At 51.6% G+C, this 11,478-nt stretch overlaps 1 protein-coding gene across 1 annotated transcript; it reads left to right on the top strand.

Moving 5' to 3' along the window:
- Positions 1–310: 310 nt before the first annotated feature.
- LOC133282411 (olfactory receptor 14C36-like) lies at positions 311–1,549 on the top strand. Its single transcript, XM_061478420.1, has one exon. It carries the CDS (start codon positions 435–437, stop codon positions 1,410–1,412), a length of 978 nt encoding a protein of 325 aa, XP_061334404.1. The 5' UTR covers positions 311–434; the 3' UTR covers positions 1,413–1,549.
- Positions 1,550–11,478: the final 9,929 nt, after the last annotated feature.

The following is an 11,478-nucleotide window of genomic DNA, read 5'->3' as shown; positions in this document are numbered from 1 at the left end:
GCTCTGCTGCACACAGCCCTTTGCTTCTCAGCGTGAGAGCTCTGTGGTCTGTCCTTTGAAACCGTTCTCCCCTGGTCTCTGCACAGGACAGATGTCTGTGGGGGTTCTTAAGATCAATTTGTGTGAAGGCACCTTACAGGCAGTGCAAGTTTGAGCACAGGGCAACTGGGAGAGGACTGATGGACACTGCAGGTCTCTTGGTTCTGCAAAGAACTGAGACTTTTTGCCTGATGCAATGCTCTTCTGATTGTACCTAGGAAGAAGCCTCAGCAGTGTAATGACATCACTTGCGATGACGCTGAACGTCTCCTCTCCTGCTAAAATGTGCTCAGTTGTGAAGGTGTAAACTGAACTTCTGTATCTGACATCCCTCCTGTCCTAACCTGTCACCGCATTTTTCTCCTCTGACACTGCCCCATGCCCAGAGGCAGCAGATGTCCAATGGCAGCTCCATCACCCAGTTCCTCCTCCTGCCATTCGCACACACGCGGGACCTGCAGCTCTGCCACTTCTGGCTCTTCCTGGGCATCTCCCTGGCTGCGCTCCTGGGCAATGGCCTCATCATCACCAGCACAGCCTGCGACCAGCGCCTCCACACCCCCATGTACTTCTTCCTCCTCAACCTCTCCCTGCTGGACCTGGGCTGCATCTCCACCACTGTCCCCAAATCCATGGCCAATTCCCTCTGGGACACCAGGGCCATCTCCTACACAGGCTGTGCTGCACAGATCTTTTTTGTTGTCTTTTTCATCTCAGCAGAGTATTCTCTCCTCACTGTCATGTCCTACGACCGCTACGTGGCCATCTGCAAGCCCCTGCACTATGGGACCCTCCTGGGCAGCAGAGCTTGTGTCCACCTGGCAGCAGCTGCCTGGGGCACTGGGTTTCTCAATGCTCTGCTGCACGTGGCCAATACATTTTCACTGCCCCTGTGCCGAGGCAATGCTGTGGAGCAGTTCTTCTGTGAAATCCCCCACATCCTCAAGCTCTCCTGCTCACGCTCCTACCTCAGGGAAGTTGGGCTTCTTGTGGTTGGTGTCCTGATTACTGTTGGCTGTTTTGTTTTCATTGTGGGGTCCTATGTGCAGATCTTCAGGGCCGTGCTGAGGATGCCCTCTGAGCAGGGACGCCACAAAGCCTTTTCCACGTGCCTCCCTCACCTGGCCGTTCTCTCCCTCTTTGACAACACTTCTGTCTTTGCCTACTTGAAGCCCCCCTCTGTCTCCTCCCCATCCCTGGATCTTGTGGTGTCAGTGCTGTACTCGGTGGTGCCTCCAGCAGTGAACCCCCTCATCTACAGCCTGAGGAACCAGGAGCTCAAGGATGCTGTGAGGAAGCTGGTGACCAGATATGTTTCAGCAGATATATGCTGCTTGTTTTACCCTGGAAAGGGTTTCCAGTGTAGGTCATGACAGACCATGTCTGTCTTTCCTGCTTTACATTTGTTTTCCTATTTCAATTTGTGATGATGTTGTCTTCATAGAAATGTCAGTTTTCATTTCCTAATTAAGTTGCCACTCGTGCTGTGTGACCCACAGACTTTGTGTCACTCTGGTCTCTGATTGTATTTAAGGGAAATAAATGATCCTGCAGCAACTTCTTCTCTGTGATACGTCCTCACATGTCAGGAATGAAGGGGAATGAAAGCAGCTTTCTGGCTGCTCCAGCTCTGGGATGGCTGCTCTGTGCCTGCAGCAGGAAGAGCTCTTGGGGAGCCCAATGAATGGGGCTGTTGTGCTGGTGTGGGGAGATGGGATGGCATGGGGGGGGGGTTCAGAGCTCTCAGGGTGTCCTGGGCAGGAGAGCAGGGGACACAGGGGTCCCTGCAGGGAACTCCCCTGCAATGGCCCAGGCTGGGGCTGCCAGGCAGAGAACAGCCCATGGGAAAGGTCTGGGTGGGCAGGAGCTGGACAGGAGGCAGCAAGGGAGGACAGCAGCATCGTGGGCTGTATGAGCAGGAGCACGGCAGGAGAACAAGGGAAGGGATGATCTGGAATCCTCCATCCAGGTTTCAGATCCCCACTTCAGGAGTGGGTTTAGTAATGGGCCCTCAGGTCAGGAGATACTGGAGCACGGTGCCTGTGGGCAAAGTTTGGGGGAGCTGGGCTTCTCCAGCCTGGAGAAGGGGAGGCTCGTGGGGACCTGAGATCTTGGGAAGGGAAGGCTGATGGGGACTGGCTGCCTGTAGCGGCAAGGAGGACATGGGGAATACAGAGCCAGGCTCCTCACCATGGTGCCTGGTGGGAGGACAAAAGGCAGTGGGGGACAGTGACAGAGGAGAGGTTCAGCCAGGACAGAAGGAAACCTTGTTCCCATCGGCTCAGGCAAGTGCTGCATCAGGTCACCCAGAGAGACTGTGCAGCCTCTGGCCTTAAGGATTGCCAACTCAGACTGAATCAAGCCTTGAAACACTTGCTCTGACCCTGCTCCTGGTGGGTTTGACTTGAGATATCCTGGGGTCCCTTCTAACCCTTGTTCACTTCTGATCCTACAATGATGGGCTTATGAAGAGTCACGAAGATGCTCTAAGGGCTGGAACACGTCTCCAATGGAAACAGGCTGAGAGATGTTGGTCTTCAGCCTGGAGAAGAGAAGGTTTCAGGGAGACATCTTAGCAATCTTCCCGTGCCTAAGCAGGGCCTACAAAGAATCTGGAGAGGGGCTTTTTATGAGGCTGTGCAGTGACAGGACAAGGGGGAATGGCTTTAAGCTGAAAAAAGGGAGATTTAGCTTGGACATTCAGATGAAGTTGTTCCCTTTGAGAGTGGTGGGCCACTGGCACAGGGTGCCCAGAGAAGCTGTGTCTGCCCCATCCCTGGCAGTGTTCAAGGCCAGGTTGGATGGGAGTCAGCTTTGTTCTGAAGCAGTGCTTTGTCCACCTCTGATGCTCACAAGGGATGACAGATGAAATCCAATTTCATTGTAAAGTTCACTACTTGTACTCATGACTCGAGTTTGGGCTGCACAAGAGAGGTTCAGCATGGCCTTAGAGTTATTTGGACTGTGTTATTTATTTACTGGCATAACACTTTTGGGGGGGGGAATGGGACTATAAAACATTCTTTGTATGACATAAAATCAGAACAATATTGAAACAGGGAGAAGTTCTCAGCTCCTTGTAGCTTAGTGCAGAGCAAGGAGGGCTGCAGTGTCCATCAGTCCTTTCCCATTTGCCCTGTGCTTACAACACTTGTATATGATGCCTTCACACACAAATTGGTCTTAAGAACCCCCACAAACACCTGTCCTGTGCTGAAAGCAGGGGAGCACGGTTTCAAAGAGAAGATCACGGAGCTCTCATGGAGAGAAGCAAAGGGCTGTGGGCAGCAGAACACGGCCAGCAGCCACCTCCAGTGGCAGACCCCAAGAGAGCTGCCTGAACGCACCCTCCCCAGGGCTGGGCTGCACTTTCCCCCCACTCCCTGCCCATCCATATCTCTGCTGCCTGGAGCTGTCCCTGCCAGGAGCTGCTGCTCTGTGCCCAGCTCTGCTCCCTCTCAGTGCTCCCAGAGCCCATGCCATGGGCTGTGTGCTCAGCTCTGCCCTGCACACCCCTCCTGGCAGCAGGGCTCTGCCCAGGGCCATCTCTGCCTCTGCAGGAACCTCACACCTGGCACTCAGTGGATCCATCAGTGGTGAATGGAGAAACATGGTCAGCCCCTGAGGAAAGCCTTGAGAGCTTCTTAGGTCTTCAGTTAGTTACTGGTGGCAATGAGCAGTGTGTAGGGAGGTGAGAGAGGGTGGAGGGAAGTCAGCAAGAAGCAAAGTGATGGCACATGGGGAATGCCCACTGCTGCGGGTGCCTGAACGCTGCTCATCATGCCCCATGAGCCCACCTTCCTGTCTCCCTCTCTTGCACTACCCAAACTTGCCTGGAATGCAGGATCCATCCCTGAGCCTGGGGAATGCAGGAATGCTCCAGGAGTCCCTGCAGGGGGACCAGCCTCTGCCCAGCCGGCTCGGGGAGGTCCCTCACAGGCTGCTCTTCCTCAGTGCCTTTGGTCCGGAGGTGGAGCATACGAGGGGTCACAGCTCAACCTGGGCAATGGAACAGGGCGCCACGGCCACCTACGAGGAGTGGAGAGGGACCGACATTGGCACAGCAGAGAATCATGGAATCCCAGAGTGGGTTAGGGTGGAAGGGATCTTAAATCTCATTGAAAGCACTACGACAGGTAGGGACATCTTCCACTAGAACAGGTTACTCATGTGGTCACTCCCGGAGCACCCCTGGGTGCACAGTGCCACCCCAATAACAGCACAACCCCCCCCAAACCACCTTGTCCTGCTTCTCCTATGGGATACAGGGTCAGAGCCTCAAAACAGACCCAAAACAGGACAAAAACACCCCCAAAAAAACAGCCCAAAACCATCTTCTCCTGCTTCTCCTATGAAACTCAGGGTCAGAACCAAAAAACAGCCACACAAACAGGACAAAACCACCCCAAAACCACCCAAAACAAAACCAAAACACCCCCAAACCACCCCAAAACTATCCCAAAACCACCTTATCCTGCTTCCCCTGTGGGATACAAGGTCAGAGCCCCAAAAATGGACAAAAAAAGCCCCAAAGCACACCCAAAACCAGCCCAAAAATGCCTTCTCCGCCTTCTCCTACGGGATATAGGGTCAGAGCCCCAAAACAGCCGTAGAACAGCCCAAAAACAGGGGAAAACCAGACCAAAACATGCAAAGAAAACCACAAAAAAGGCCAAAATCACCCCAAAATCACCTTGTCCTGCTTCTTCTTTGGAATACAGTGTCAGACCCCCAAAAAGACCCAAACAGGACTAAACAGCCCAAAACAACTCCCAAAACAACCCCAAAACACCCAAAAAAAACCCTAAAACTACTTTATCCTGCTTCTCCTATGGGATACAGGGTCAGACCCCCAAAACAGACCCAAAACAGGACAAAACTAACTAAAAACACCCACAAAACACCACCAAACACCACCAAAACCACCTTGTCCTGCTTCTCCTGTGGAATACAAAGTCAGAGCCCCAAAACAAACCCAATAGAGGCAAAAACCAGGCCCAAACCAACCCAAAACCCAGAAAACAGCCAAAACCACCCCAAAACCACCTTGTCCTGCTTCTCCTATGGGATACCGGGTCAGACCTCAAAAACAGGACAAAAACAGCCCACACCCACACCAAAACCAACTTCTCCTGCTTCTCCTGTAGGATATAGGGTCAGAGCCCCAAAAGAGAGGCATAAAACAGGAGAAAACCCAAAACCACCGAAAAAACCAAAACAAACCCAAACCACACCAAAAACACTTTGTCCTGCTTCTCCTAGGGGATACAGGGCCAGAGCCTCAAAACAGCCAAAAACACCCACAAAACAGGAGAAAACCAGCCCCAAACCACCTTGTCCTGCTTCTCCTGTGGGGTACAGGGTCAGAGCCCCAAAATAGCCCCAAAAGAGAACAAAACCACCCCAAAACATACCAAAAACCATGCCAAAACCACCTTCTCCTTCATCTCCTGTGGGATACAGGTCAGAGCCCCAAAACAGACCCAAAACAGGCCAAAACCAAAACAAAACAGCCAAAACAGCCCTTCAGAAAACCACAACCACCCCCAAAAACACCTTATCCTGCTTCTCCTGTGGGATACAGGATCCATCCCTGAGCCTGGGGAATGCAGGAACCTCCTGCAGTGGAGGTGCAAAGCTTCTGTGAGACACTTGTGAGTGCGGGCAGAGAGCGGGGTGTGCGCAGCAGAGAGGGTGCTACAGGCAGGAAGCTGTCCCAGATGGAGCGCCCTGTCCCCAGAGCATGGGGTACCTTGCACCCAAGGACACCACCTTTCCTTTTGGCTCTTGCCAAGAAGTTCTCAATCCAGACCATTGTGTTTTCCCACTGCTCTCTCATGGTGCTTTTTTCTCTATACTGATTGCATCACCCATTCCTCTAGAAGCCTCCTTTAGATCAGCTTGCTGAGGGGTATTCACTCCACCTGCTGAATTGACACTGTAGTAGCAGCCTACAACTAGGTGAAATGTGGCTGCAGAGGTGATGGAGGTTTTCTTGCTAGCAGCAAGAGAAGGAAACCTCTGCAAAGTGCAGCTTTGAAGGTTCAGATTCGAAGTTAGGAAAGAGAAATGTCTCTCAAAAGGTGGACTTGTGGTGACTTGTGGTCACCCAGAGGGTGTCTGGCTCAGCCCATGGCTTTGTGTTTCAAGGAACAGACAGCCATGGGTGCAGAGATGGGACTGAAGGTACAGAAATGCCAGGTGAGAGCTAGGTGGGAAAGCAAGATGGGGGTCAACAGCCTGAAGGGAAAGAAGTGCAGGCATGGGCCAGTGTAGGACAGCCTGCAGCAGAGATGACAGGGTTCTGGCATGGCTGAAAGGCCCAAAAGAACAAAAGGCCTCTGTGCCCTGGGCTATGGCAGTTGCCTCTTTCATCAAGACCTACCAGGAGAACCTTCATTCTCAGGATTTCAGACTCTTCCCTAAGGGCTGCAGTCAGGGCTTGGCTTTCTCACCATCAGACACCTGCATTTTGCCTTTGTCTCCCTGTAATCACAGCCTCCAGTTACTTGCTTTAACGAGTCCCTGGGGAGGCTTTGCCAGTAACAGCCCTCAGTGGGGCCCATTAATGCTGAAGGCACTTGGGGCTTTGTTTCTGAGTTGGACTTCCTGAGAGGTTTCCTCAGCACATGAGGTTCATGGGCTCAGCCCAAATACACCATGGGGCTCATTAAAACCTTTGCGTTTTGTCAAGTCTTTCAGGTTGCACAGCACATTGGAGGTTTCTGAGTGCAGGAAGATTGCAAAGAGCAACTGATAAAAGTTCTTGTCAAGTGTTTGTTTTCATATGTTTAAGATTAGAAATTTCTGTGTTTTCTGGAATGCCCGGCACAGGGATCACAAGAACCTGCCAGGGCCCGGCCGCCTTCTCCAATGCCTGGTGAGCTTCCGTGATCCTTGCCAGAGCCAGGCAGGTCCCCTTGTGCTCAGCTCCCAGAGACAGCACCAGCAGCTGCAGTGCCCAGGGGCTGCTCCTGCCCTGCCACCTTCTCAGCACCTCTGACACCAGCAGCTCCTGCACACAGAAGACTCCGGCTTCCACCCCAGCACCTCTGCAGGCAGAGCTGTGCTCCAAGCACATGAACAAGCCCAGTGCCTCCTCCTCACCCATCCATCCCCTGCTCCTACAGCTGTGATGGCACCAGCACAGCTCCTGACAGCTTCTCCTCCCTTCCCAGCACGCACCCACAATGTGTTTCAAGCCAACACTAAAACAGGATTGCAAAGTCAAAGAACATGGACCTGGATGTGCAGGGCAGCCCCGGGAGATGCAGCCTCCCGAGGGAGGGGTCTCCTCCACACTGGTTACTGCAGGGCTCTGGCAACTTAAAAAGCCCACGCTCACCGTGGGGGCCCCATCACAATGGGCGTCTCCACAGCGACCGCCACAGCTTTGTGATGGCTGGAGAGTATGGAACTGCCTGGGGACAGGTGAGCAGCCAACAGAGAGTTTGTGGGTGAGAGATAAAGGGAGAAAAGCGATGGGGGACATTACTGTGGGAATCTGTTACAGACTGCCTGATCAAGGAGAACCTGCGGATGAAGCACTCTATAGACAGATAGGAACAGCCTCACACTCACAGGCCCTTGTTCTCATGGGTGACTTCAACCACCCTGACATCTGTTGGAAGGAGGGTATGGCCCGGCATAAGCAATCCAGGAGGTTCCTCGATTGTGTAGAAGACAACTTCCTCCTGCAAGTAATAGAGGAGCTGACAAGGAGAGGTGCCATGCTTGACCTCGTGCTCACCAACAGGGAAGGGCTCGTTGGAAATGTGACGCTCCAGGGCAGCCTTGGATGCAGCGATCATGAGATGCTCGAATTTGAGATCCTCAGGACTGTGAGGAGAGTGTGCAGCAAGCTCACTGCCCTGGACTTCAAAAGAGCAGGCTTTGGCCTCTTCAGGAACCTGCTTAGGAAGATTCCATGGGATCCAGCCCTAGAGGGCAGGGGGGCCCAAGACTCTTGGTTGATATTCAAGGATCACCTGCTACAAGCTCAGGAGTGCTGCATCCCAACTAGAAGGAAGTGCAGCAGGAGGGTCAGGAGACCTCCTTGGATGGATAAGGAGCTCCTGAGGAAAATTCAAATGAAAAAAGAGGCTTATAATAAGTGGAAGCAAGGACAAGAGGCATGGGAAGAGTACAGGGATGTTGTTTGGGAAGCTAGGGACCAGATTAGGAAAGCTAAGGCCCAGTTAGAATTAAACTTGGCTAGGGGTATTAAAGATAACAGGAAGGGATTCTACAAGTATGTAGCAAATAAAAAACAGACTAGGGAAAAAGTAGGCCCCCTCAGGAAGCTCTTGGGAGAACTGGCGACACAGGATTTGGAGAAGGCTGAGGTTCTGAATGACTTCTTTGCCTTGGTCTTCACTGGCAAAGGCTCTGACCACACCACCCAAGTCTTGGAAGGCAGATGCAGGGACTGTGAGAATGAAGACCTTGCACCCACTGTAGAAGAGGAACTGGTTCGAGACCATCTTAAAAATCTGAATGAGCGTTTGACACTGTCCCACACAACATCCTTGTCTCTAAATTGGAGAGACATCAATTTGATGGGTGGACCACTCGGTGGATAAAGAACTGGCTGGATGGCTGCATGCAAAGAGTTGTGGTCGATGGCTCAATGTCCGGCTGGAGACCAGTAACGAGTGGTGTCCCTCAGGGATCGGTGTTGGGACTGGTCTTGTTTAACATCTTCGTCACTGACGTGGACAGTGGGATTGAGTGCGCCCTCAGCAAGTTTGCCGATGACACCAAGCTGTATGGGTCGGTGGATAATCTGGAGGGAAGGAATGCCATCCAGAGGGACCTTGACACACTTGTGAGGTAGGCTGATGCGAACCTCATGAGGTTTAACCATGCCAAGTGCAAGGTCCTACACCTGGGTGGGAGCAATCCCAGGCACAGCTACAGGTTGGGCAGAGAAGAGATTCAGAGCAGCCCTGTGGAGAAGGGCTTGGGGGTGCTGGTTGATGGGAAAATGAACATGGGCTGGCAGTGTGTGCTTGTAGCCCAGAAAGCAACCATATCCTGGGCTGCATCAAAAGAAGCGTGACCAGCAGGTCGAAGGAGGTGATCCTGCCCCTCTACTCTGCTCTTGTGAGACCTCACCTGGAGTATTGTGTGCAGTTCTGGTGTCCTCAACATAAAAAGGACATGGAACTGTTGGAACAAGTCCAGAGGAGGCCACGAGGATGATCAGGGTCTGGAGCGCCTCCCGTATGAAGACAGGCTGAGGAAGTTGTAGCTGTTCAGCCTGGAGAAGAGAAGGCTGCGTGGAGACCTCATAGCAGCCTTCCAGTGTCCGAAGGGGGCCTATAGGGATGCTGGAGAGGGACTCTTCATTAGGGACTGTAGTGACAGGACAAGGGGTAACGGGTAAAACTTAAACAGGGGAAGTTTAAGTTTGGTATAAGAAGGAAATTCTTTCCTGTTAGGGTGGTGAGGCCCTGGAATGGGTTGCCCAGGGAGGTTGTGAATGCTCCATCCCTGGCAGTGTTCAAGAACAGGTTGGACGAGTCCTTGAGTGATATGGTTTAGCGTAAGGTGTCCCTGCCCATGGCAGGGGGGGTTGGAATTAAATGATCTTAAGGTCCTTTCCAACCCTAATGATTCTATGATTCTATAAAACAAGCCAGGAGGTGAGAAAATCAGTTTTTTTCTCAAGATAGAGATGATTCTGTGCAGTACAGTCATGCAGATCCACACATTGAGTCCAAGTCTGTGTGCGTCACCGTATTTCTAATACCAGTTTTATACATTTTATTTGTATTCCTCTGTCACACATATGTATATTTACACACATACACACATAGTACGCATATTGGAGGTGAGGGACAAGGTCAAGAATCTTGCAAGAAAAGTGGATATTTATCAGTGACAAAAGTGAGAATTGAATAAAGCTGATTGGTGTTTCCTGTGAGGAAAAAGAGGCCTGGGATAATTCAAGGTAATCTGTTCCTACACGCTGGTGGCTGAGAAGTGAAATGAAGTTTGAAGTTGCTGCTCCTCTTGGTGTCCTTCCTAGGAATATGTGATGGGGGTTCTATTTCTCATTAAATGCTCTCATTGACTGTTGTGCAGGAACTGTGAAAGAACCTACGTAAAGTCATGAGGATTAGTGGAAAATCCCATTAGTTTAGGCTTTCTCACTTGATGTATTCATGTCCTGCATGATACAAGTCTTGCATGTTGCCAGTGGTTGAACAACCTCCTCCTGCACTTCAGCAGAGGGCACTTCACCTCCTTGATCCTCAGGGTGTAGATGAATGGGTTTAGCGTTGGGGTGACCACGGTGTAAAAGACGGACCATCTCAGTGCTGTGCGTGTCAGAGCACACGAGCTTTAGCACAGGAACATCGTCACAGAAGAAGTGGTCAATGTAGTTGGGACAACAGAAAGAACCTCCAACCACGCACCATGTGCAGATGATGGCACTGAGAAAGGCAAATAGGTAGGATGATGCTACCAGCTGCCAGCAGACGCCTCTGGAGATGAAGGTCACATAAAGCAGGGGGTGGCAGATAGCAATGTGCCAGTCGTAGGCCATCATGGTGTCGTGGTTTAAACCCAGTCAGGTAACTCATTCACTCACTCCCCCCCTTCTTTCCCTCCCCCTACTCTCGGAGGGACGGAGAGGAGAATCAAAAAGAATGCAACTCCCACAGGTTGAGATAAGAACAGTTTAGTAACTAAGGTATAACAGAGATCACTACTGCTACCACCAATAATAATAATGATAAAGGAAATAACAAGGGAAGAGAATACATCATCTCAGCACCAGCCGACCAATAACTCGCACCCCAAGCCCGACCAAGCTCCGACCGATACCTCCTCCAACCCTGCAGTCTCCCAGCCCTTCCGGCTAACTCCCAGTTACCTCCTGGGCATGACGTGCTGTGGTATGGAATAGCTCTTTGGTCAGTTTGGGTCAGGTGTCCTGTCTCTGCTTCCTCCTGGCTTCCCCTCCCCCCTGGCAGAGCATGAGGCTCACAAAGTCCTTGGCCAAACCAAAACATCCTTGTTATCAGCTCTGTTCCCGAGCTGAAAGTCAAAACACAGCACTGCACCAGCTACCAAGGAGAAACATGACTGCTACTGCTGAACCCAGGACATTATCCACCCCTTATTCCATACCATTCACGTCATGCTCAGATCCCACATTTTCAGTATACCATCACTCTTATCTAAGTGCATGGACCAGTAGCTATAAAGCTGCTGAATCCATCTGGTCCATGATGTCAGGCTCCATCTCTTGTAACAATCTTTCAGAGCAGGAGAGACTGTGTGCAGTGTTCACACTCATGAATAACCTGGGCAATAATTGCTAAGTCCACCCCTCCATCATGAGTCCATCTCTATGTTGCATCTCTGCCCTGATGGCCTGAAGTGCCATGGGCCCACCAGGCTTAAAATAATTCACTGTCCCCTTCA

This window comes from Pezoporus flaviventris, unplaced genomic scaffold, assembly GCF_033815535.1.
Source record: "Pezoporus flaviventris isolate CSIRO_AGI_PZ_B2104156 unplaced genomic scaffold, CSIRO_AGI_Pfla_v1 ptg000123l, whole genome shotgun sequence".
Lineage (NCBI taxonomy): Eukaryota > Metazoa > Chordata > Aves > Psittaciformes > Psittacidae > Pezoporus > Pezoporus flaviventris.
This window is presented reverse-complemented; position numbering and strand designations above follow the sequence as displayed.